At 39.4% G+C, this 27440-nt stretch overlaps 2 protein-coding genes across 4 annotated transcripts in view; one reads left to right on the top strand and one right to left on the bottom strand.

Annotated features, from left to right (window-relative positions):
* alcama (activated leukocyte cell adhesion molecule a) overlaps positions 1 to 17952 on the top strand; it is a 70767-nt gene extending 52815 nt beyond the window's left edge. Inside the window, exons 4-16 of one of the 2 annotated variants that reach the window (XM_056240181.1) lie at positions 811 to 875; positions 3997 to 4084; positions 6257 to 6430; positions 8553 to 8677; positions 8807 to 8939; positions 10230 to 10342; positions 10429 to 10555; positions 11344 to 11465; positions 13797 to 13926; positions 14772 to 14798; positions 15081 to 15195; positions 15467 to 15590; positions 16420 to 17952. In XM_056240181.1, the coding sequence (XP_056096156.1) occupies positions 811 to 875; positions 3997 to 4084; positions 6257 to 6430; positions 8553 to 8677; positions 8807 to 8939; positions 10230 to 10342; positions 10429 to 10555; positions 11344 to 11465; positions 13797 to 13926; positions 14772 to 14798; positions 15081 to 15195; positions 15467 to 15557 (1310 nt within the window). In that variant the 3' untranslated portion in view covers positions 15558 to 15590; positions 16420 to 17952. The remainder of the gene's footprint in view (positions 1 to 810; positions 876 to 3996; positions 4085 to 6256; positions 6431 to 8552; positions 8678 to 8806; positions 8940 to 10229; positions 10343 to 10428; positions 10556 to 11343; positions 11466 to 13796; positions 13927 to 14771; positions 14799 to 15080; positions 15196 to 15466; positions 15591 to 16419) is intronic. The other variant, XM_056240182.1, reaches the window with a different exon arrangement.
* A 1119-nt stretch (positions 17953 to 19071) lies between these two features.
* Positions 19072 to 27440, bottom strand: part of cblb (Cbl proto-oncogene B, E3 ubiquitin protein ligase) — a 26080-nt gene continuing 17711 nt past the window's right edge. Inside the window, exons 9-14 of one of the 2 annotated variants that reach the window (XM_056240199.1) lie at positions 22638 to 22766; positions 22492 to 22556; positions 22139 to 22243; positions 20997 to 21152; positions 20770 to 20892; positions 19072 to 19591 (exon numbers count right to left, since the gene is read on the bottom strand). In XM_056240199.1, coding sequence (XP_056096174.1) covers positions 19341 to 19591; positions 20770 to 20892; positions 20997 to 21152; positions 22139 to 22243; positions 22492 to 22556; positions 22638 to 22766 — 829 coding nt within the window. In that variant the 3' untranslated portion in view covers positions 19072 to 19340. The remainder of the gene's footprint in view (positions 19592 to 20769; positions 20893 to 20996; positions 21153 to 22138; positions 22244 to 22491; positions 22557 to 22637; positions 22767 to 27440) is intronic. The other variant, XM_056240200.1, reaches the window with a different exon arrangement.

Raw genomic sequence — 27440 nt, 5'->3', positions numbered from 1 at the left:
GATAATGCACACTGTATTCCACCATAGATCAGAAAGATTGGCTGTTCTCTGGAATTTATTGTGCATACTAATATATGTGTCGATATATATAAAATCATTAAATTCAGTGAATGGCGTACAGTTATCACTCAAGTTATTGCTAAATTCAATTTTGAGTAAAAAAAAAAAAAATTACTTTCGTCAAAAGGAGATAAAACCTGCAGTTGATATTGCTTGCTGTGCATCCGCCACACAGTAAATGGAAGGCCAAGTGGAGGGAATTGAATGTTAGAATACAATATTGGTCACACTGTGCTCCGGTTGTAACTGTAATGCATATTTTAACGAATGAAGTAGGTGGTCTGGGTAGTTATGTAATTTCAAGAATTATCTTTACTTGCTTAAACGTTTGTGTGTTGTTTGTGTTGTGTGTGTGTGTGTGTGTGTGGTGGGGGCTGGTAAACCCTACATTATGGGGACACAAATGTCCTCACAAAGATGGCAATATCCGAAATCCTTGTCCTTGTAGGGACATTATTTGGTTCCCATAAGGAAAACAGCTTATTAATCATACTAAGTGTTTTTTTTAAATGAGTTCACATGTTTTCTAAGAAAATTTGCAATTAAAAAAAAAAAATATATATATATATATAGGCTATATATATAATTAATTAAATGTATACTTTATTTAAATGTAGAATCCAGATGAAAAAAAGTAACTACTCACATTCTATGCAAACAGAACAAAATGCATTATGTTGACAGTATTCATATCACAGTAAGTATGATACTATGCTTTACCAATATACAATCCTGTATCTCTTATTGCAGAAAAACCATCAACCCCTGTAATCAAAAACAAAGCGAAAGAGCTGGAAAACGAAAAGCTGACACAGGTGAGTCACTGTCTTTACACTGTCCCTTTAAGACCCAGAACTTCTGCTGCTGCTGTCATTGCCTGTAGACGGTGTTTTCTCCAGTACACAAACCAGCCAGTGTACTAACAATGTGCAGGGCCAAACCCTGTGCCTTTGTTTTCATTACCCAGCGTGTCTCTCCAGTAGTCTCAACATTGACACACACCTGCTGTTATCACAGTCAGAGGCGGCTCAAAGACGGTGCTAATGATAGGGACATCAGCGAATGTGGGGCGTCTGTGGGGCGTACACACCTGATTTAGGCAGTGCTCGAGCGATTGTCACCCACGGTTACACAGGAAACAGACACTTTTATGTTGTCTAGAGTTTGCATCTCAAACACAGGACGACAGTAATGTTATTCGGTTGCATGAGAAGAGGAAGGAGCTTTGATTTGAATTACTTGGAGCAGATACAAGGCTTCCCACGCAGTCCTTGTTTGTAAATGGAGTTGGGGGTCGTTATTTGTCATTTCCTCCCTGCTTCCTCTATCTCTTTCTCTTTTTTAATGTAGTTCAGAGGCGCAAGGATCTTAGAGTCTGGCTGAGGTGGAGGTGTGGGGTGGGGAAGGCTGGGGTTGTGTATACAGCAATATGGGTCTGTTTTTTTTCCCGTGGCCACCCACAGAGGTCTGTCGTGTTCAAAGTGCTGAGACTTGCTTAGACGGAGAGAGGGGAAGGGCACGGAAGAAAGAGTGCCTCCTCTGAATATATAACATTTCAAATAGCTACTTGTCTTGAAAACATGCAGGGTGGCTGAAGGTCTCTAGAAAGAAGAAATTGGAAAGAGAGGGGTGAATACAGGTGTGCCACTTTTGCAAAAAAAAAAGGCCGTAAACGGATTGATTTAAAAAGATGTTTGTGTATATTTTTCAGTGATCATGGCAGCAGTTATTCATGAAAAGGTTAAGGAGAGTCATATTGCTAATCTTAATCAGAATTGGTTCTTTAAAATCATTTGGGATAAGTGAAGTCTGGATCAGAGGTGGAGAAATTCTGTACAGTCACATAAAAGCATGTGTGTCAAAAACAAACCGCATGACCAGTGTAGTCAATTTCTCAAACTATTGAATGATCCTGTTATTTTTTTAGTGTTTTAGCATATTTTTGATTCACTAAAAGAACCGTCTCCTAAGAGCCATTCATTCGGAAATCAGACTATACAGTGGTATTGCTTTCTTAAAATGGTTCTTTTAGTGAAAAAAAGTGAGAAGAGATAGTTGAATAAAGTTGTTATTTGTGGGGGTTTTGCACACAAAAAGTATTCTCGTCACCTCATAACATTAAGGTTGAACCACTGCCGTCACATGGACTATTTAACAATGTCTTTACTACCTTTCTGGGCCTTGGAAGTTGTAATAACGCTGCAGTCCATGTAGGGACAGAAAGCCCTCCGATTTCATCAAAAATATCTTCATTTGTGTTACGTAGATGAACTAAGGTCTTACGTGTTTGGTACGACATGAGGGTGACCTAACCTTAAATAATAATGATATGATGACAATGTTCTGTTAGTCAAACAGTAGCCTCAACGTGTATCGATTTGAACTGTACTGCAGAAAGACTGGTATCATTATATAATTTATAAAGTCTTTGTATTGACTTGGTACCAGTTTAAGTACCGTTAGGGTACTTTTGACTTTCTATAGTAATATAGTGGTGGCAATTTACAAAATAATAAAAGTTTATAAAAGTAAAAATATAATGTTTAAAGGTCACACTTTAGAAAAGGGTCCAATTCTCTCTATTAACTACCTATTAATTATGACTTTTGCCTTAATAAACTCCTAATAATTGCTTAGTATACTTAGTAAGGTAGTTAAGTTTAGGTATTGAGTAGGATTATGTAGAATATGGTCATGCAGAATAAGGCAGTTTGTGATTTATATGTAATAATTAACAGCCAATATCCTAGTAATATGCATAATAAGCAACTATTTAATAGTGAGAATTGGACCCTAAACTAAACTGGTACCATGCTATAATACTAAAATAACATTGTTTTGCAAGATTAGTTTGAAAAAAAACTATTCATTTTGCATTTCTTTTTTTCAAATAATACTTCCTCAAAAGTACTAAAAGAGTTAGTAATGAAACGGAAATTCTTACAGTGGTTGCTAAAACAATGCAGAAAGCATATGCAAATATTTACTGCCATTAGTGGGCAGAATTTATTCTTCGTGAATCCCCCAGAGAGTCCAGGAAGGAAAGTGCTTAGTCAGAGCTGCTGCTCTGTTCCACGGCTCAATGGAAGCTGCAGGCTTCAGGCAGCACTCTGTGCTTGAGAGGTGATGTATCATGGTACGGTTCCTGAAGAGGGTCCGGTGTGTTATCACCATCAGAATCACAGTACGGTGATTTCCCCCACCCCATCTCCCCCTCGATGTGGTTCCTCTAAATCTTGGATTTCTCATGCCACCCTGAACACCTGAGCACATGCATCATCCTGCTGTCTGTTCTGCTTTCCTGCCATTATTACCCTTCTCTCTTTCTGCTGATCTCTCTATCCCGGGGCAGATAGCTTGTCAGCATGTGATCCTGTCAGCGTGTTATTAATGCACAGCCTCTTCGGCCTCTGGCGGAGTTTTTACTCAACCAGAGAGAAGGAAAAGGGCGAGAAAAAGAAAGCGAGGAAATAGGAGACCTGTATCACAACTGTAGAGTTAAACCCCCACTCACATACGCTCATACAGATGATGTCATTATATATATATCATGGTATCTTCCCTGGGCCACCCTGGGACTTACCCACCAGAAGTACAGCAGCAGTGGGATAAAAGAACCTTGGAGGTCATGAACCTTCATTAAGGAAAGTCCCAAAGAAAAGTGTCCCAGAGTCACTCACAAAACATTCAAATTATGTCAAGTGTGGAAATGACACATCATGTGACAATCTTATGTGATACTATGTGTCATGAGTCTATAAATAGATGTGCAAGACACGGGTGAAACCGAAAGTGTTTGAGTATCGCAGACTTGAACCTCTTCCAAATTCATTAGCAGTTTCAATATAGTTCTCTAATACAGATGCACTGTCTTTTTCTTTCTCTCTCTGTGTGTGTGTGTGTGTGTGTGTGTGTGTGTGTTTGTTTGTATGTTAGTTGGGGGAATGCGTGGTGGAGAGTGCCAACCCAGCGGCAGATCTCACCTGGATGAAGAACAACCAGTCTCTGGTGGATGACGGCAAGAGTGAGTTCATGATATCATTACATGACAGGAGAATTAGATTTATAGTGTGTTATAAGCATATATATATATATATATATATATATATATATATATATATATATATATATATATATACAGTGGGGGAAATAAGTATTTGACCCCTTGCTGATTTTGCAGGTTTGCCCACTTACAAAGAATGCAACGATCTATAATTTTAATCATATGTACATTCTAACAGTGAAAGACAGAATCCCAAAGAAAATTCCAGAAAATCACATCATATGAATTTATTTAAATTGATAACCATCTGATGAGGAAAAACAAGTATTTGACCCCCTGGACAAACAGCATGTTAATACTTTGTAGAAAAGCCCTTATTGGCCAGCACAGATGTCAAACGCTTTTTATAGTTGGTGACAAGGTTTGTGCACATTTCGGCAGGGATGTTGGCCCACTCCTCCCTGCAGACACCCTTCAAATCTTTCAGGTTCCGAGGTTGTCGCCTGGCAACTCGAATGTTAAGCTCCCTCCAAAGATTTTCAATTGGATTCAGGTCTGGAGACTGGCTAGGCCACTTTTGTTGCTTTGGCGGTGTGCTTAGGGTCGTTGTCGTGCTGAAACACCCATCCTCGACCCATCTTCAGCTCTCTCACTGAGGGAAGGAGATGTTGGTCCAGAATTCCACGAAACATGGCCCCGTCCATCCTCCCCTCAATACGATGGAGTTGTCCCGTCTCCTTGGCTGAAAAGCACCCCCAAAGCATGATGTTGCCACCACCATGCTTGACGGTGGGGATGGTGTTCTTTGGGTTGTACTCGGTGTTCTTTGCCCTCCAAACACGACGAGTTGAGTTGAGGCCAAAAAGTTCTATTTTGGTCTCATCTGACCACATCACCTTCTTCCAGGCCTCTTCTGAGTCGTCCAGGTGGTGAATGGCGAACTTCATGCGGGCCTGTACATGTTTCTTCTTGAGCAGGGGGACCTTGCATGCGCTGCAGGATTTCAATCCATGACGGCGTAGTGTGTTACCAACCGTTTCTTTTGTAACTGTGGTCCCAGCTGCCTTCAGTTGATTCATCAGTTCCCCCCTTGTGGTTTTGGGATGATTCCTCACCATTCGCATGATAAGGGACACCCCACGAGGCGAGATCTTGTGTGGAGGCCCAGACCGAGGGAGGTTGGCGGTGGTGTGGTGCTTCTTCCATTTCCTGATAACTGCACCGACAGTTGATCTTTTCTCTCCAAGTTGCTTTCCGATTCTCTTGTAGCTCATCCCAGCCTTATGCAGATCAACAATCTTGTCCCTGATGTTCGTAGAAAGCTCTTTGGTCTTGCCCATGGTGGTGATGTTGGATGCTGGTTGTTTGGGTGTTGACAGGTGTCTTTTATACAGGTAGCGAGGTGAGGCAGGTGTATTTGATGTAGATAATTGGTTGGGATTGGGGCTGTGTCTTAAAGAAAGACTAACTGGCTTGTAGGAGCCAGAATACTTGCTGTTTGGTAGGGGGTCATATACTTGTTTTTCCTCATCAGATGGTTATCAATTTTTATAAATTCATATGATGTGATTTTCTGGAATTTTCTTTGGGATTCTGTCTTTCACTGTTAGAATGTACATATGATTAAAATTATAGATCGTTGCATTCTTTGTAAGTGGGCAAACCTGCAAAATCAGCAAGGGGTCAAATACTTATTTCCCCCACTGTATATATATATATATATATATATATATATATATATATATATATATATATATTATACACATACAACATACATACATTTTGACGTGATGCAGAACTATTCCTGACACTAATTTTACCGTCTATCTGAAATAAAGAAGATAATAAAAAAAAAATTTTAAAGCATTATTGCCATGACATTTTATGTTACGTATTTTAGTATTCTCAGCTTGTGGTCTGAGTCTGACTAGTTTTGTTCCTAACCCAGATGTATATGCAGTTCTTCTAAAATAACCCTTACCAAAAAAAAAAAAAAAAAAGGGAACTTGCCCCTTTAACTGTTGCTCAAGTCTCGAGCTCACTGCTGATTGGTTTGTGCTTAGTGGAAATTCTGACAGTATTGATAGACTTAAACTGTTGTTACGTGGTGTCAGGTGACTTCCAGTGTGACAGTCACTATGTTTGCCAGCTCTAATGACTGATGTGTCTATGTGTGTTTGTGTGTGACTGCAGCGATCATTATAAGATCTACTGTCACCAAGGACCCAGTCACCGGTCTGTCCAGCTCCTCTTCCAGTCTGGAGTACATGGCCGGGAAAGAGGATGTGACATCACAGTTCACCTGCACAGCAAAGCATAAGATAGGCCTCAACCAGGTTTCGGCACCAGAAACCTTCCCAATTCACTGTAAGTAACTTAATTGATGCAAATTATATTAAAAAGTAATCTTTTTTTAAACACACTACCATTCAAAAAGTTGGGTTGGTAAGATTTTTCATTCTTATACTCACCAAGGCTGCATTTATTTAATGAAAATACAGTAAAACTATAATATTGTGAAATATGATTACAATTCAAAAAAGCTGTTTTCTATTTTAATATATTTTAAAATGTCTATGATGAAAAAGCTTAATATTGAGCATCATTCCTCCAGTATTCAGTCACATGATCCTTCAGAAATCATTCTAATATGTTGATTTGGGGCTCAAGAATATTATAATCTTATAATTATCAGTCAGTTTTGAAAACAGTTCATATAAAGATCAAAAGAACAGCATTTATTTGAAGTAGAATATTTTGTAACATTATAAATCTATTTCTTGTCAGTTTTGTTTAATTTAAAGCATCCTTGCTAATGTCATGGCCGAAATTTATATACAGGATAGTGTCTTAAAACGATATGAACTCTGACCAAAGTGGTGCACAACACACATTTTTGCATCATCCTGAAAAAAAACATGAACAAATGATCAAATAATACAATATAAACCAGTTATGTATAAATATAATACAGAGCAACACCAGACAATAAAATAAAAACTTTGGAAAATGTTGGAACAGTTTGGAGCAGAAGCTGGGAAGAGGATCTGAGTGATCTCCGAGTAGAATTGAGGCTTAAAAGATCGGATATGCTAGTAAGAGTCCATGGAAGGTTTTAAATGCAAAAACTAAAATCTTAAAATCAATTGTGTATTGCACCATTGAAGAAGAGCTAAGAAAGGCGAGATATGCTCCCTCTTATTTTTACGGTCACGAGAGTGAAAACCCCCAGGTTTTTGATGTGGGCATGAATATTTGCTTGAAGGGGAAACTGGTAAATAAAATAACTTGTATTATTACTAAAAGCCATTACATTACATTTAGCAATTTAGCTGATGTTTTTATCCAAAGCGACTTACTAATGAGGAATATCACAAGCTGTTTATCAGCCAAGTGCCTATGTTATTTATCATTATTTATATAAAAAAAAAAAAATGGGTGCATAACAGTCATTCAGACTGGGTTGTATGGTTTTGCGCACAGCCAGCAAAGACAATGTAATAAGAAATATACAGTACCTGTTTATTTATGTACAGTACCAGTATGTGCATTTTGAGTCATCTTGTGTTTTATTTCATGGTAACCAGTCTTTATATCATCAAATTCAATGAAGGTAAAACGTTATTCATTGTGTCAGTAGATTCAGTAGATTCACAAGTAGCCATGTACAGTATAGTAACTGTACATGGCTACTTGTACACAAACCAGCACCCCCTAGAGGCGGATCTGCCTTATTATCCCAGAGATAAAAACAAATTGGGATGGTAGTGAAGAGCTGGGGCTTTTTCTCTTCCTGAGATGTGGCACATGCTGTGTCTAGCGCTTTGGTGCTTTATTTGTTTGATTTTACAGCTGGTTTGAGGGGTCCATGTTCACGGGGATCTGCGTATCTGTACATCTCCCAGTATATGAAGCAATCTCTTGAGTCCTGAACCTTGAATTGAAGGTCTCAGCTGGTAGCCAGGCTCAATTTGATGGGTTTTTTATTTCTAGGTCTTGTCAGGCATAATGCTGGTAACCGAGTCTGCTGTAGTGTCTCTCTCTCTCTCTCTCTCTCTCTCTCTCTCTCTCTCTCTCTCTCTCTCTCTCTCTCTCTCTCTCTCTCTCTCTCTCTCTCTCTCTCTCTCTCTCTCTCTCTCTCTCTCTCTCTCTCTCTCTCTCTCTCTCTCTCTCTCTCTCTCTCTCTCATCTGAATGCTGAGAGGTTTGTTCAGTGCCTCAGGGTTAAGATGTGATGTGAAATGCTCTGTGGCTGCTGGGCAAGAAAACGAGGGCGAGAATGAGAGACTGCAAATGGTTGTGGAAATGAAGGCGTTTAAGCCCCTTGGGGTCCCCAGAATGGCGCGGTGTCTTAGAGAATGTTTTTTTTTTAGTTGCTTGCTATTGCTACATGTTGGAAATTCACACCGCATCCCTGCAATGATCTTCCTCTGTCTCGCTTTCCTGTTTTTTTCCCTAATGTTTGTTTTCTCTCCTCCTTTCTCTTTCAGACCCCACTGAGAAGGTGAGTCTACAGGTTGTTTCTCAGAGCCCCATTAGGGAAGGTGATGATGTGACACTGAAATGCCAGGCGGATGGAAACCCTCCTCCCACCAGCTTCAACTTCAACATTAAGGTGAGAGATCGCTGGCCGTGTCCACAGCAACCACATCAGTCTTTCATCTCCAGGGTCCTGCTGTCTGCCCGCTATCCTTCCCTACAGGTTAATTACACCACCCCTCTCTCTCTCTCTCGCCATCTTCAGGGCAAGAAGGTCACGGTGACGGACAAGAATGTGTACACTCTGACTGGCGTTACCCGAGACGACAGTGGCGTGTACAAGTGCTCCCTGCTTGACAATGATGTAATGGAGTCCACTCAGATCGTCACAGTGAGCTGTGAGTGGGGAAAAAGATGCTCTCTTCTTCTTTATCTCTCTCCCCCATCTCTCCCTAAGGGCACCTACACACTAGAGAAAGACCTGATGGAGCGTTTGACAGATATGGAAAAATCTTTTTCAGGTTTTGAAAAGAGCAGAGTCAGTTTAAAACCAAGCTATAATACAGAGAATTGGAGTTCCAAATGCATTCTCTGAAATTCTATCAGTCACTGCAGCAAAAGTTTCTCAATGTTTGGTCTCATGATGGAGCATCACTTTCGAATTAGCCAATTCCACCGTAATCAAGATAGCACATCAAAGTGTTAATAGTAAACAAGTGCATATCACTTTTTCATTTGATATATCCACCTTCACAAGCTTTTTAAATGCTTTAGGTTAATGCTTAAAGCTGAAGAGATGTAATCCCTTAATAAGAGCTTCTTATATTCTATAAGTGGTCTACTTTACTCAATCTGCCAACCAATGACACGACTAAATGACCGACATTTTAGCTAGCCGAATGAGAATAACCATTTGCATTCATGGCCCATGAATAGGTACACTTAAGCAAATGCTTTCAAATTCTAGGCTTGAAAGAGTCGCAAGCACTAGCAAGGAAAAAAAAAAGTTTGTAAATATTACCTATTCGCTATGTTTCACTTTCATTTTACCAGTTTTCATAAATGTGGAATGTGTTAATATGAAGATTAAACCGATAGTTTTGTCATGTTTTTGTAAGGCCTGATAAAAAAGGGCTTAAAAGACACAAGATGCAGAGTATAATATCTAGCAAAATTAGCTCAACCAAACATAAGCCATTGTTTGTTTGAGTCAGTGTTGCTGTAGTCAAGCCCGAATAAACTGACTCAGCCGTTGAACAGATGAGCACCCAGAGTTCACCAAACTTTTCCTGTCCAATTAATTTCTTTCTTTATAGTACGAATGAATGCACGAGTGAAACGTTAATCGAATCTATCTTCAGTAAGATTAGCGAAGGGGGCGGGACACCAGGCAGACAGCTTAATTAGGAGTTTTTGACTCGAGTTGAGGCTGCTACGAGCTCCTGCTAGCTGATAAGCTCACACACTCTAGCCTTTCAATCATTTTCATTGAGGTGTGTGTGTGTGTGTGTGTCTATTTGGTTCAAAAGGCCTGATGATATTCATAATTGTGGATTTAGTGACGCTTCGGTTTGAAAACTCAAATGTATTTCACGCCATCTTTGCGGCACACTTTCAAAGCGGGTGGGATCTCAGACGTGCATGTGAGGCTTGTCATCTCTAATTATCTTTCTGTCTCTGTCTTTTAGTTCTGGATGTAAGCCTCACTCCTACAGGCAAGGTGTTAAAGAAGTTTGGGGAAAACTTGGTGGTGTCGTTGGAAAAGAATGCCTCTAATGAAGCAAAGGTGACATGGACTAAGGTAAGAGATTGTAAGGAATCTAACAGATCTGGGTCCGTTAATTTTCATCCTCAAGTCAAGCTAAACAACTTGTTCAATTTCTCCAGGATAACCGTAAACTAGACAAACTGCCCGACTTCTCTCAGTTGACATATAGTGACGCAGGCCTGTATGTGTGCAACGTGTCCATTGAAGGAATCAGACACAGTTTGTCCTTCGAGCTTACTGTAGAAGGTATGATTTATTATACACACTTTTATTATACATGTTAGCATACCTGCCAACTTTTGAGTTTTGCTCGGCGTGAGATTTGTTGACGGGGGGGGGGGGGGGTAGAGACGAGGAGTGAGATTTGTTGACGGGGGGGGGGTCTCGCTCGCGCAAGGTCTCTCGCTCGCTCTACGCGGTTTGGAGCACAATCTCTGTCTCGCATGCACGCTCGCTCTAGATAACGGGAGATTTTTAACGAATTTGCGGTATAACTAGTCGATCACGAGTGGCTCAACAGGTAGATATATAGATAAACTCACCTTCCAGGCATTTGACCGCCCGGGTTGACACTTCAGCGTGAGAAATCGGGAGTGTGGCGTGTGAGCGTGTGAAACCAATCAAATGCGGGTGTCTCACGGCCAATGCGTGAGAGTTGGCAGCTATGTGTTAGTCATATTTCAAATAAATAATGAAATCAGTTTCAAACAGAGATCACGATTCTGAACAGACAACTAAATAAAATAACAATTTACTAGAGTTTCTGTTTGAAAATGTATAATTAATTATTTATTTATTTTAAATTGGTTTGAGTGAATGATTCAATGACTCGCTCATAAAGACTTGTTTCATTACTAGATGAATCTGCGTTTTTGAACAAATCTTTTGAATGAATGATTCAATGACAAATGTGTTTTTTTAGGAGTCACTTGTCGCCACCTTGTGGTGTAATAATGAAATGATATAATATATGTGTGTGTGTGTGTGTGTACATACAAAAATAATATATAAAAGCACAAATATATTATCTCCAGGTGTTCCAAAAATCACAAGTCTGACAAAGCATCGCAGCTACGACGGCAAACACAAAGTCTTGACGTGTGAGGCAGAGGGTTCACCTAAACCTGACGTGCAGTGGAGTGTCAACGGAACTAACGTAAGTCACCGTCACTGTCAGACTCACTTCATCACAGACATTACTGTTGTCCCGAAAGAACCCTGTGCCTTGTAGCTACATTTTTATGCAAGAGGGAAAGATGCCCAGATATTTCTTTCGATTCCATTCTAGACAAGATGAAAGGTGCACAGGTGTTTGAAGTTGGAGGTTTTCAGCACCCAGAAGGGAAGAGCCAACTTTCAATTTACGTTAAAAAGGGAACAGTTGTCCTGTGACAGAAATGTCTGGAATCGCATACAAAGCTTTATTATTCGTCCCATGGTCTGTTTTTTTTGGGGGGGGGGGGGTGATGACTCTCCTTGACTCTCCTTGACTCTCCTTGACTTTACTCCTTCACGTTTCCACTTATTGTGAGACTAAAGCTGGGACACACTGTGTTTGTGTTTGGTACCCCAGATATCTCAGACATTGTTTGTCCCATGAGTCACTGTATTTAGGTTTTGATACAGAGCAGTTTGTCCAGCACTCACCGTCACAGTATCGCAGGCACACCACGGTACAAACACACACAGTTAGCTCTTTCCTGCTTCTCACTGTCTGGCTGGTCTCGGTGGGTGCATTTCAAATGAATGAGTTTAGATCTGGTGTGCTTCCTGCAGGGTTATGAAGTCACACCCTGTGAACCTTCAGACCCGCTTGCCTTGGTTTTTATAGGAGTCAGTCTTCCTAGTGCTGTAAACATACAACCATTTGTTACACGCTTAGTTTACTGTTTAAGTAATAAGTAAATGCATCTTTTCAAAAGCAAATTCAGTAACTAAGCCAACAGTGAAACAGTTTAATCCAATTTTAAAAACGTAAAAAAAAGTTTTGATTTATTTGGTATAATTGCTTACTCTTCTTCGAATTTTGACAAAATACGTAGTTACTGCTGTTTTACCTTACTGTGAACGGATTTTTATTTAATGTTAATAAAATATAAATATAGATTAAAAAAAAAATCGAGCCAATTAAAGATTAAATGAATGTTAATAAAATATACATATAGATATTAAAATAAAAATAAAAACCAATTAAAGAATAAATAAAAACAATTAAAAAACAAAATTAAAATGAATGTTTTCCATGTTTATACACTGTTTATTACAAAAGTTTGGGGTTAGTATGATTTTATTTTTTAAGAAATAATAATTATTTTTTTATTTAGCAAGGATGCATTGAATTGATCAAAAGTGACATTAAGGGAATTTATTGTGATACAAAAGATTCCTATTTCAAATAAATGCTGTTCTATTGAACATAAGTCAATAATATCATGGATTCCACAAAAAAATCACAAGCAGCACAACTTTTTTTAACAATGATAATAATAAACATTTCTTGTATATTAGAATGATTTCTGAAGGATCGTGTAACACTGAAGACTGGAGTAATGATGCTGAAAATTCAGCTTTGCCATCACATAACTACATTTCGTTTTGAAATAGGTTAAAATAGAAAAGTTATTTTAAAAATTATAATAATATTTCACTGTGTATTACTGTTTGACATACTGTATTTTTTATCAAATAAGCATATGAGACTTCTTTCAGAAAATCTACTAACCCCTTAACTTGAACAGCAATGTATAATAATAATAAAATTGTGTTTAAATTGGGATTAGATTGTGTCTTAATGGCTGCTTATGTATGGTAGCCTACATTTTGCTGCTGTTTTGCTGTGTGTTCCTGTGGATCGCAGTGCTGGCATCAGTAACTCATCCTGCGCTCTGTGAGGGGTTTAGTACTCACTGTCTGCCTTAATGACACGGATATTGAAGTGTGTTTGTGATGGAGACTCATTTAATGGCTGTGTGACAGTGAGATTTTTAGCCCCACTCTGCACTCGTGCTTCCAGACCCTGAGGTGTGTGTGTGTGTGTGTGTGTGTGTGTGTGTGTGTGTGTGTGTGTGTGTGTGTGTGTGTGTGTGTGTGTGTGTGTGTGTGTGTGTGTGTGTGTGTGTGTGTGTGTGTGTGTGTGTGTGTGTGTGTGTGTGTGTGTGTGTGTGTGTGTGTGTGTGTGTGTGTGTGTGTGTGTGTGTGTGTGTGTGTGTGTGCTTTGAGAGTTTCCATTAGCGCTGGGTGTGGTGCAGACTACATGATACTAAATAAGCTGAGGATCATCCACGTCCTCTAGTGGTGAGGTGTATTAAATAGCGCCTTAAGCAAAGAGGTCCGACATAATTCAACCTGATAATTCATTAACCTTCCTTGCCATTTTTGCTGACTCTTGCTTATTAATATTAATTAAATAAAATATTTAGATAAATAGTTATAAAAAGATATTTTAAAAAACTGTACCGTAAACAGAAATGTTCTGTTTGTCTTGCAGGATGAAACGTCGTATGTCAACGGGAAGGCCACATTCAAACTGACCGTAGTGCCCAGTAAGAACCTCACCGTCAACTGTCTCGTGAACAATAAACTCGGATACGACACGAAAGACATCAGCGTGTTTTCCCGTAAGTAACGTTATTGAACGCACTGAAGAGGTTTCCCGCTGTGAGGACCGCTTTTACTAACCACTCAATCAACCCCTTTAAAAAGGCTCATATTATAGGGCTGTCAAGAACAGATTTAGATTAATAGAACCGCATTAGGCTACATGCTTAAGATGGTTAATAAGACCTTATAGTGGTTTGGGATCTGACACACTTCTACAGTAGTACAAAAACACTAAAATAGTCTGTTTGACCAACAGAAATAGATTAAACATACTAAATAATTTAGCTGTTAATGACAGATTTAGCATTTATGACATGTATTTTGTTCATGTTTTTGTTTTTTATGGCATAGACTAGTTTGACAGCCCTGATAAGTAGATGCCATATCTAACATAATATTTTATGTGCATGTGAGGTGATCTGTGAAAACTGGCATGTTTCACACAGTTTTGCCTGTTGCACCATTCAAATGCAGGGTGATTTAGTGGACTATTTCACTATTATTAGTGTCCTGGTGTGAACACTGGAAAGACAGGGCTGGCTGCTCTCTCTCAGGTCCTGTTGTTCACTCACGGGGCATGAAACGCTCTCTTTCTCTCTTGGATATCGCTTTGGCTCGGATTTTGTTTGTGTCAGGGTGCTTGGACTGCTATCTCTTTTCCTCCTCTTCCTCTCTTTCCGACCACTATCGCATGCTTGTGGTCATCTTCCTTACTAGAATCTGATTGGACAATTTTTGAGTTACTCTTGATTTAAATCAGTTTTGCATCTCAACCACAGTTGGGTGGTGGCTTTTTACTGCCAAATTTGTTTTAAATGCCAGTTTGCACCCAAAGTTAATTTAATTTTATATCTGATTTCAGTATTTGAGGAGGACAAGGCCAAACCAGGTAAGATAATCTGATTTCATTCCCTTGAATTTCACTTAAAATAAATTAGAATTTAAGATCATGAGTCGGAGGGTGTCAAGCATCCTGACATCATGCAAACTTCGTTTCTTTTAGCTGTCATACCTGCAGAAATATGTCATCTTGAAATATTCCCAGCTGCAATTTTTCTCAAGTAGTGGGATTCTGTCAATCATTTTTTTCATTTCCAAGGATTGCCTTTCCCTAAAGAATCATAATGCTTTAGAGGAGGTCATAAAGTGTTTATGTGTCCATTGCCCCTAGAAAAAAATGAAGATAGCGCGGAGCAGGCCAAAGTGATAGTGGGTGTTGTGGTTGGACTCTTCCTAGCCGCTGCTCTGGTGGGACTCATCTACTGGCTCTATATCAAGAAAACAAGGTAAGATGCAACGCTACATCGCAAAAACAAGTGAAGTATGGAAAAACAGAGTATATCGCAGCCCTAAATCATCTTCAATGTTTAAATTACAACCTGTACATCGAATGAAGTACGTATGATTGCAGTAGAAGTCAGAGTATCTGCTGTTATACATCAGCATGATTTGTTGAGATTGACAAGAGAAGCGAGCGAGCCAGAAATGGTCTAGCCGCAGACAGAGCTCAGTTTGAAATGTGCTGAAAGATTAATCAAGGTAAAATTGTCCTGTTAGACAAGGCAGCTGGAAGACCGGAGAGAAGGAGGCAGGCACTTCAGAGGAGAGTAAGAAACTGGAGGAGAACAATCATAAAGCTGATGTCTAAAAGAAGGGAGATGCGTCAAAAGGAACGAAGAAGGTGAGAAGGTTTTTCAAAGCTCAGGGCCCAGTGTAAAATTCACACCTGCTAATAGTGGGCGAATTAAGAAAACTTACTGGCAATAATATTTTTTACTGGCCACAACACTTTTTTTGTTTTTGCATGATATTTAAAATGAATATAATGTATAGAATTTAATACATATAAAAAAATCTATCTTTGAAATGTAATACATTTTCAATTAAATGTATAGGAATTATTCATATTTTAAAAAATAATTAGAAAAAAAACTAGCCAGTAATATTGGCAACACATAAATGTACATATACAGTGTGTGTATATATATTATTAGCAAAAAATATTGCAGGTTATTGTCACTCACAATATCATATACAACTTGAGTCGGTTTCCACTTCTCACAAACAGGTGAGAAACATTGTAAGCGTTTTGAAACTCATATTCTCATTTTGCTGGCTTAATGTGAGGAATCTTTCATTTATGTCACCGCATGGAGGCTTCGGGAGGAGGGAAATACTGATAGGTTTTCCACTGAGGCAATAGATGTTAAAATATGTGTAGTCATTACAGATGTTTTCTTTCCTAGACAGTTATGGATGTCTTTCATTTGAATCACGTGTATCATTTTCATCAGCGAGGTTTTAAACCACTATTCTTAAATGATGTAAATAATAGTATATTACAGTAGCTAATAATAAAGGTACCAGCCAGCTGGCAAAAACCTTGTCTTTGGCTTTGAAAGAAGTGCAATATTGAGCATGCCAACTCAATATTTTAATGTCAAGCTACATTCATAGTCTTTTCTTCTCATCCTTGAAATCACATTCTTTGTTTTTGTGTATCATGTCAGGTATGAACCAGGAAAGAGGCCTTGTCACACTGAATGTGCAGTACTACACACTTCAATCATCTAATTCCAGGCATCTGATTGGACGACGACGTCTCCTTCAGGCTGCTCGTGTGCGTCATGCATCGCAGAATGTTTCCAGAATATTTCCTACTCTAAGCGAACAGTTTCCTAAAAAAGAAAGAAAGAAAAGAAAATCCCCCACCACGATCCAAGAGAGTAAAAGAGAAACCCCTTGTGTTGTAAATTTAGTCTGCACTGAGGACTGCATTTACTTTTGATCGATTCTGACTTTTTTCTTTTTGTGTTCCCAGTGAATGTTCTCGTTTCATGCGCATTGCTGATGTGGTGGGCACAGCTGTTTTGCTCCCCCTGTAGTAAAAAAAAGAAATTGTAAATTCACTGTACACTTTTTAGGTCTGTGTAAATAAGTCAGGGGGGGTACGTTCACTCTGCTTAGCGTTTGGATTATTAAAAAAAAAAAAAAAAAAAAAAAAAGGATTGTGGGACTACATATTGATATTGCACAGTCCCTCATCAAAAACTCCTAAGATCGCGGTCGGATGCTGGAAGAATGATGACTTCACTGCTGTTACACCTCTGTTTGCTCATGTTTTATTTATTGGTACCTCTTTACGACACTGCCCTGTGACATTCATGTTATTTCGTCTAGTTTGAAGTGGCTAAGTAGTGAAAACGGGTTTAGAAAATTAGCGTAGTGTAGGGAAATGTCCTGCTACACCCAGTGGCCTTCAGGTTGCATTGCATGATGTCATAGTTGTAGGGCTGTGAACAAAGCCCGCTAGAGTTTAACGTAGTGACATTGACGTGACTCGCATATAGCATAAATAAACAAGCAAACATCCGCTCTCGGTATCAGACTGGGTGGTGGCGACCTTGCATGCAGAGCCTTTATTTTTTTGGTAGAAAGTAAATATAAAAGAATAGCCCCTTTATTCTGCCTTAACAGAAAGAGTCAGTATTGGAAGGCAAACTTCAGTCAGTTTATAAATGTGAAGCCTCACTGTATAGCCTTTCAGTTTTGCACTTCCCTCAGACTACAAAAACTGCATCTTTTTAGTTTTTTACCTCGTTTTCTGTCTCTACGATGTTTGTCAGGTTGATGTCCGACACTGTAGTCTTTAGCGATGGGTTGAAGCATTGTTCCGTTCATCGTGGTCTAAAGAGGCTGTAAATATGTTTGAATGTCTTGCTTGTGTTTGGCTATTTATAAAGTGTGAGAAATGCAAGGTTAGCTGTGCTTCTGCTTAGTCACTAAAAAGACCCTTCTTATTTAAACTATACTCTCACTTTGTCACGCATATTTAGAAGAAACTCAGCTTTCACTTTTTGTTTCATCTCCACATGCGTGTTCTGAGCGTTCATGTTTAGCGTAAACGTCTCGCATATTTTGAACCATCAGGTCAGCAGTGAAACCAAAGAGGGTAACCGCATAAGAAGGCCATAAAGTATTGTAAATACTGACTTTTGTTTTTGTACTTTTGTTGACAATAAAAGTGTACATTTTGAAGAAAATTTCTGGATTTTTTTCTTTTTCATGCGCAATGATTTAAAAAAGAAATCACATATAGCAGATGTTAATACTGGCTTTTATAAAACATTTTTTCCCACAAGAACAGATCACGGGTTACATACATCACTGAAAGATGAAAATAATCTCAGAAAACTTTTAACAAAGTATAAATTAATTGCACACATCACTGGTTTTAAATGATACACAAGGCATTTTCCAACAAACTAAAATCTCTCGTAAAAAGAAGAGGGGAAATGAACAGAAACCGTTCCCCCCGCAGACCTGTCGGAGGTCATGTCCTCTACCGCTAGAGGGTCCACTCAGTTCTCAGACTTTCAAGTGTAAGATGGAGATAGAGACAAGTGCAAAAATGAAGTTTCAAGTTCAAGCGAAAACCTGATAGGGAGGAATGACAGCCAGTGGGGATGAGTCAAAGCAGGCCAGCTTCCATTCCCAGAATTCCCAAAAGGCCTTGAATGAAGTCGTCGCTGGAGTGTCGCTTTAAATCTTCAGTTTGCGGGCATCACTATTACCTCAAATTGAATTTGACGCCATTAAAATGACTCGTACATGATAATCTGTGTGTTTTCTGGGTGCTAATACAAACGGTGCATGTCCAGTTCTTGTTTTTTTTGCATATGGCGTCAGTGCAAGTGAGCAAGGTGGCTTCCTCCGGCACTGCACTGAATCTAAAACAAGGGACCGATGCAGACATTCGGGTTTGTTTTATTCACGAGTTGACAGGCTCTTCTCTTTACAGAAAATGAAACAACCATATTAGCCCTTGCTTGCTAACGCTGGAATGCACTCAGATGTCGAAAGCGACCGTTAAGAGTTGGTAAAAAGCAGCTAACCTAAAAAAACTGACAAAGAGAACCGTGAACCTGATATTCGAAATCCGTCTCTTTCTGCCTCAAACGATCTGATCTGGTTTGTCTTGTTCACTGCGAAATGATGAGATAAAGGAGACATGGTCACACCGAGAGCCATTACTGTGAAATTCATGATACCCAAGAGGCCAGGAACGCGCGTGTATATGTGTGTGTTTCCGTCCAGAGAAATACAAACGTCACTGATTTGAAGGATGCAGCAAACCCACCCTGAAATGTGGATGGACACCTCCAAATATGAAAAATTCGATTTCAATTCCACTCTTGAACATCCCGAGCTGTAATGACGATGACCTGAGTACTGCAGATAAGCCACGTCACTGTAAACACAAGGCTTTTTTTTTCATAGGATCCTGTCGTTACAAACGCAACAATCCTTTTGGCGAAAAAAGCACATTTTCGTCTTGTTTGCCGGGTGCGCTAAACGAAAGCAAGCGGAAGACAGCCTGCGGTTTGTACACTCAAAAGTCAGTCGTAGTTTGAAATTTTATCAGCGTGGGTTACGGGCCCTGCCTGGGGGCGACTAGCGCAAACTCCCGCAAAATGTTCCGTGCCACGTCCACTTTGTTCTGCGCGATCATCAGCGCTCGTTTCACATCTTCGAATGAGTAGCCCTCGCCCATCAGCTTGGCGATCTTGGCGTCTACATTCTCCCGGGACGATTCGTGCGGTCTTCTGTGGATGTCTGGCGGGAAGATCCTGGGAAGTGGTTTAGGAGGTCTCTCAGGTGCCCTGAAGCAATCTACGGCCACTGTAAACAGGAAACAAAGAGTGTTTAGTCAAAATGGGCCATTGAGAGTGGATGGTAGCAGGCCGACTAAAAAGACTAGGAACGCATTAAAAACCCATTACAGGCTAATAATTAATAATTCATTGAGCACATTCATCTCGATGGCTAATGGCTTCATTTAATAAACCTGCAAAGCTATTATGTATTCAAAACAACAGACAGTGCTCACAGCTGTTTTATCAAGAATTACAGGTATGTTTTTGGATCATTCTGGAAGTGTTAGCAATGTTGTTTCATTTTTTTTCCAGCTCATAATATTAAACTACAGGGTATGAAAGGTTGAGCCTTATTGTGAATATAACAACAATACATCATAAAATCAGTGTATTTTTATTTGTTTTTCAAATAAGTCTCATATGCTCACCAAGGTTGCATTTATTTGACCAAGAATACAGTAAAAACAGTAATGTTGATGTGAAATATAACAATTTAAAAGAACAAATTTCTGTGTCTGTATTTTGTTTGAATAAGTTTTAAAATGTAATTTATGCATTTATTTGTATTTTTTATGCATTTTATTTTTATATAATTGATGTATTTATTTGCCTGTAATGGCAAAGCTGGTTTGTTTATATGTGATATACCATGATAGTTTTTTTTTTTTTTTTAAGAATTCTTTGATGAATACAGTTTTTAAAAAAACATTTATTTAAAATAGAAAGTTTTGTAATATTATAAATGTCTTTATTGTCACTTTTGGTCAATTTAATGCATCCTTGCTAAATAAAAAATATCTTTAAAAATTGACCAAAACTTTTGAACAGTAGCATACAGTATTAATATAAATAAAAAAATATTAAGGACACAAACTGTCACTGAAATGTCATTCAAACCTGTATGATTTCCTTTCTTCTGCTGAACACAAAGGAAGATATTTTGAAGAATGTCAGTAAACAGACAGTTGATGGACTCCATTGACTTCCATAATAGGAAAACAAATACTATGGAAGTCAATGGGGTACATCAACTGTTCAGCAGAAGAAAGAAATTCATACAGGTTTGGAACGACTTAGGGGTGAGTAAATGATGACAGCATTTTCATTTTGAAGTGAACTATTCCTTTAAACTCTGTATTGACCAATCAGCATCCCAGACCAAAACTATTTGATTTATAACAGCCCTTATACAATGAGTAGTACCTGAGGTGGGCGGCAGTTGATCGTAGTCTTGAGGAGCCCTGAACGGCTTCTTCATGTTGTCTCCGGTTAGTCTCCGCACGGGGGGATTAGGAGCCGAGTTAATCAATGTGTCTATGAACGTGTCTGTGAATCACACTGATAATTAGACACCAATACAACCCCAAATACAGCAGTATTTGACATTTATACTACATTAATAGTCACAGATGTGTGGGATTTGGCCTCACCTGGGCTGAGCAGAAAGTGGTCGTGTCCAGACGAGGGGCGGGCAGGTCTGGGGTAGGGTGAGGAGGACGAGGGTTCTGTGAAACTGTTTCTGATGGGGGGAGGAGGAGGAGGCTGGGACGGAGGAAGAGAGTTGAACGGGTCTTCCATTGGAGACGCTGGGAGAACCGAGAGAAAGAGAGAGTGGTCGAGTCTTTCTACATGCCTCAGCAGTTCCTCTTCTCACCAACAGATGGAGCTAAAATATCATTCAGCCACGAATTGAACGCGTTCTGAATTTTTGTTGTTCGTTTTGAAAAAATACAGCAAGGATGCATTAAATGAAATAAGTTTATTTAGTAAATATGTTTACACTGATGCAAAAGATTTCTACATTAAATAAATGTTGTTTTTTTAACTTTCTATTTATCAAAGAATTCTGAAAAAAAATGGTTTCTTGAGCAGCAAATCAGCATATTAGAAGGATTTCTGAAGACTGGAGTAATAATGCTGAAAATTCAGCTTTGCTAACATAGGAATAAATTACATTTTAAAATATATTAAAAAAGAAAAAGTATATTTTAAATTGTAGTAATTTCACAACACTGTATTTTTGATCAAATAATTGTAGACATGGATAATTACCAACCCCTTACCTTACTTGAAACAGAAATAGAGTTTATATTTTTGAGAAACAAGTCTTTATTTTGGGAAACTGCATTATGGTTTTAATTATATGGCCAAAAGAATGGATTTTAGTTACCAAGCAATTGTATTCCCGTAAGTTTATGACAGTAGTACTGTATGACTATGAATTAAACAAAGGCAAATTGATGTCTTCGTGAATCTGTCTATATAAAAACAAACAAGCTAAAATCATAATAAAATTATATTAACATCAAAAATTTATGGAAGTGAAGGTGAATGAATGTAAAAAGAAGTATCTGAATAGAAGCACCACACAAACACACCTTAACTACATCAAACAGCTCATATAATATAAGCTAATAATCAGATTTAGTGACTCAATAATGAATAAGGACTGCATTGGTGTTCGCAGCTCTAACCTAGTGCAATAGTAAAAGAAGAAACCAACAAATGAACACCACTGAACATTCTGCTAATCAGGCAACCAATCAGATTGAGGCGCTGTGCCAACGGCTACCTTGAGGGGGCAGTAGAATGTCGTAGTCTGAGGGCGTCCTGTTGTGGAGGGGGCACTGTGTGGTGTGAGCCACACCCGAAATCAATGAACCAGAGTCAAACCCACCTGAGGAACACAACAGAGTTATACTGACCTAAAAATGGCCTCAACCTCTTAGTGAGTTAGCCATGTCAGCCACAACTGACTTCAACAACCACTGGCCACCACATTGAAAAATGTATACTTTAGTCCCCGTTGCTACCAAACACACACAAACTCCAACAATCACACTAAAAGATGTTCAAGCTGAAAATGAAGATGACAAATGAGAGACACTATGTGTGTATTTTCTGTATATGTGTGTGCTCTCTCACCATGCTCTGGAGGTTTATGTTTCTTTAATTCTGTGGAGAGATCCGACAAGCCGTTTTCTAAAGTCCTTTATGAAAAGAAAACACATTAAAATGCAGACGGGACGTCAATAAAACAGTCATTGTTTCACTATCGTGTGTGTGTTTACCTGTTGGGGATGCGGAAGGGGATGCAGACGGGTGGCTGTGTGATACAGACGGGATGCGAGGATGGAATCTGATACTCGTCCTCCACTCTCTCCGTCAGACTCCGGTGGCTTGTGAAGGGCTTGGTGTGTCTGTAGATCACACAAAACTTATTACACAACATGTACAGGCACAACCACGCACTCCCACGGTGCTTCAGGCACACAGATAAGGTTCAATGACCACAGCAACAGCATTCAGCCCAACATTTTTGTTTTTCACACGTGATTTTTACGTGTTCGCCTAATGCATTGCAAAAGTAGTTGCCACAATGTTAGGGAAGTTGTGAGTGGCTTGGGCATTCAAAATGGTTGATATGGTGCTCCAGATGATTGCTAGGTGTAAAAAGATCCCACACTCTTTAACGTATTAAAAATACTCCGAACACTTAAGCCACATCATAGCAATGTACTGAGCAGATTTGAGCATGTTGCTTTGTGGTTGCTAGAGTGTTTTTAGACTATGATATTTTGGTCTTTATATAGGACTAATTCCCTCCTTCAATGCAAGTTTGTGGGAGCAGACCTTCACTCAAACTGCATGATTTGAGACATGATTCATGTATGTACCATGGAAAGTTTGATACAAAGCCGAACAACTCCCTAACTCCAAATATGAACTATTGCATTAACAAATATGCACAAAAAAAAAACCCATCTCATGTGCTCCCAAATTACAGCAAATTGTGGAATAACAATACGTAAATATTTACATAGATGACAGCATTATAAGTGATGCCACGGCACTCGTGGAAAAAGGCTCTTTGACGGGAGATTTGGACGATGTTCTCCGCCTTCATGCTGACTCATTAAAACAAGCACTCTTCAGTGTGTGAGCTGGTCGCTGCGAGATTAGCCAGTTTAATCACGTAATGCTCTAACTAAGACTCCAAGGCTGAGCTGAAGTAGGCAAAGACGTCCAATATTTAAACAGGCTGGCACCACTGAGGGGGGGAGAGAGGTTAACTAGCTCTTGCTGGGATACGTTGGGCGGTTTTCCAGGCAAACTTTAACTGCCACCGCAATGCACCATTAGAGGGCGCTTTAGGCACTTCATCTCCCTGTGATGATGAAGCGATTCATTGAAAGATCTTTTTCAAGTGTTTCGAAATGTTCCTTGTTTCCAAGACATCAAGAGAGTGTTTATGGATGTACATTTGCCAAGTGTTTAATAGAAGCCAACCATAGCAGTGTAAAAACACCTATGAGAGTGAGAGGGAGATGACAGGTTCACAAGTTTTGCTCTCTTTGAGGAGGTGGAAAGTGCTCTCAACCGTTCCAAGTCAGTGGTGTGTTTGTGTTTCTGTAGAGTAAACGTATGTTGATGTGTGTGATGCTCATCACAAAGAATCCAGTGTGCCCGGAGCCAGCAGAGAATATATATATATATATATATATATATATATATATATATATATATATATACACTCACCGGCCACTTTATTAGGTACACCTGTCCAACTGCTCGTTAACACTTAATTTCTAAGCAGCCAATCACATGGCGGCAACTCAGTGCATTTAGGCATGTAGACATGGTCAAGACAATCTCCTGCAGTTCAAACCGAGCATCAGTATGGGGAAGAAAGGTGATTTGAGTGACTTTGAACGTGGCATGATTGTTGGTGCCAGAAGGGCTGGTCTGAGTATTTCAGAAACTGCTAATCTACTGGGATTTTCACGCACAACCATCTCTAGGGTTTACAGAGAATGGTCCGAAAAAGAAAAAACATCCAGTGAGCGGCAGTTCTGTGGGCGGAAATGCCTTGTTGATGCCAGAGGTCAGAGGAGAATGGCCAGACTGGTTCGAGCTGATAGAAGGGCAACAGTGACTGAAATAACCACTCGTTACAACCGAGGTATGCAGCAAAGCATTTGTGAAGCCACAACACGCACAACCTTGAGGCGGATGGGCTACAACAGCAGAAGACTCCACCGGGTACCACTCATCTCCACTACAAATAGGAAAAAGAGGCTACAATTTGCAAGAGCTCACCAAAATTGAACAGTTGAAGACTGGAAAAATGTTGCCTGGTCTGATGAGTCTCGATTTCTGTTGAGACATTCAGATGTTAGAGTCAGAATTTGGCGTAAACAGAATGAGAACATGGAACCATCATGCCTTGTTACCACTGTGCAGGCTGGTGGTGGTGGTGTAATGGTGTGGGGGATGTTTTCCTGGCACACTTTAGGCCCCTTAGTGCCAATTGGGCATCGTTTAAATGCCACGGCCTACCTGAGCATTGTTTCTGACCATGTCCATCCCTTTATGGCCACCATGTACCCATCCTCTGATGGCTACTTCCACCATGTCACAAAGCTCTAATCATTTCAAATTGGTTTCTTGAACATGACAATGAGTTCACTGTACTAAAATGGCCTCCACAGTCACCAGATCTCAACCCAATAGAGCATCCTTGGGATGTGGTGGAACGGGAGATTCGCATCATGGATGTGCAGCCGACAAATCTGCGGCAACTGTGTGATGCCATCATGTCAATATGGACCAAACTCCCTGAGGAATGCTTCCAGCACCTTGTTGAATCTATGCCACGAAGAATTGAGGCAGTTCTGAAGGCAAAAGGGGGTCCAACCCGTTACTAGCATGGGGTACCTAATAAAGTGGCCGGTGAGTGTATATATATATATATATATATATATATATATATATATATATATATATATATTCTCCGCTCCGCTATATATATATATATATGCTGAGAATATATATACACACACACACACACACAATACAGTAATCTTAGCCTCTATAAACACTACTGACGCAGCTGTATGGACAGATACACCACATAGACACACAACACTATTCTTCAGGGCTCTAAACAACAGCCATTGTGGTTTCCAGAACCACTCGGTTTCATTTGTCAAAGCGGTGACAGAAACACAGTTTTTCTTGTAGCAGGAACTGCTGAGAGGAGCAGAACAGTGTTGCATGAATGAAGCCATTAACATTGACAACCAAACCAATGACTAGTGCTAGGGTGCTATGGGTGTTATAGTAGAGTCAGGGCATTTCTATGCAGTGCGTTTTTTTTTAAGAACATTTTATCAACCCTATGGCAAAATTCTGAAACAGCATAGTGTAAAAAGTAGTCTGCTAAGGTGTTCATTGTGTTTCTAGAACACTATCTGTATACGGTAATTGCTGTATACTAACATACTGAAAACCACTCTTTACCAACTTTATAGCAACGTATCAACAATAAGCAGAAAAACTTAGCAATAACAATGTACTGAGTAGTTTTTAGTATGCTGCTATGCATTCAATGTTTTAGAACACTATCTACTGTATAGCAAGCAACATACCACTCCATATCAACATATTGACAGTATTTAGAACACCTAAGTAACAGTTGTTTTTTTTTACTTTTGCATTGAGAAACTGCAAAGCAACATCTAAAATAACACATTAGCAACATGTACTGGAGTTGATAAGGTGTTCTGAGCAGTTTTTAACATGCTTCTATAGGGTTGTATAATTTGTGTTGCTTTCCAGTTTCTAAATGCAAAAGTCAACTTTATCATTAGCCAGGTAAAAATCCAATCTCTTATCACAGCACATCTTTCCTGAACAAGCAGCATAATGTGAGGTATCGTTCATGTCTGTAGTACAAACGGTGCAACTAAGTTCGCCACTATTCTTGACTACCTAATAATAATAATAATAACGACAAAAATTCAACACCCATAGCACAATATAAGGGAAAGAAAGAGCATAAGTGTTTGTGACAGAAGAGGAAATATGGCTTGCTGCTTGGAGTGCTACCTCTCATAGGCTGGTTCTGCTTAATTCCCTCAAAAGCCCCACAGGAAGTCCATCACTGTAATGTGTGTGTGTGTGTGTGTGTGTGTGTGTGTGTGTGTGTGTGTGTGTGTTAGGGCTGTTGGAACGAATTCCGAAATTCGAATATAATTCGAATATTAAAAAAATCAATACTATTCGAATGCTGAAGTTACTATTCGAATATTGTTTTTTTATGTATATTTTTTTTTAATTTTATACCGTAAAACTTCAAATAATAGCCGAGTCCCAAATAGACGCCGTCTCTTTTACGCCTGGTGTGGCTGCAGGTTTGGGTAAATAAAGGCCGGTCTCAAATAGAGGCCGGGTCTGTTTTTTAGTTTCAGGTTGTATTTAATCCTCTAAAACCCGTGCGATCGTCTGCTTTTTGGCGGTCGCCAACGCAAATGTTTGTCCCGCGAAAGCCTTTTTTGATCGATGTAGACTAGAATGACTGCTGCGCCTGACAGGGCGCATAACGAGCAGAGAGAGAGAGAGCCCCGGCCGCGCGCGCGCACTCTCACGTCTTCAAACACGAGCGCTGTCTTGGCCTCTCTCCCTCGCGCATATTAATCAAAATCAATTGACACAATACTAGTAAAAGGTCGGAAGTTTCACGTGGAGCATTTGGATATTTTTAGAGATTAGAGACTCTAGGCATCAATGAAAAACATCTCAACACTAAATTATAAAGGCCTGTCTCATATAGACGCCTGTCTCAAATACAAGCCGGCGTTCGACGATTTGGGAAAATAAAAGCCCAGGCTACTTGCCTTTCTCGCCACCTTGGCTTACACACATGTGAAAATGAAATGCTTTTGTTTCGTCTGATGAACAATAAAGTTTTTGAATCGTAACACAATTGTGCACGTTATCCACGCTGTATCATCATAACAATACTGTCAAAAATGGTAAATGTTCAACAACGTAAAAAAGCGCCCGTGAAGCGCAAATATCTCGGTGAAAAC

Source organism: Rhinichthys klamathensis, unplaced genomic scaffold, assembly GCF_029890125.1.
Source record: "Rhinichthys klamathensis goyatoka isolate OS25496 unplaced genomic scaffold, OSU_Roscu_1.1 h1tg000585l_1, whole genome shotgun sequence".
Taxonomy (NCBI): Eukaryota; Metazoa; Chordata; class Actinopteri; order Cypriniformes; family Leuciscidae; genus Rhinichthys; species Rhinichthys klamathensis.
Note: the sequence above shows the minus strand (reverse complement) of the source record. Positions and strands in the feature narration are given on the sequence as shown.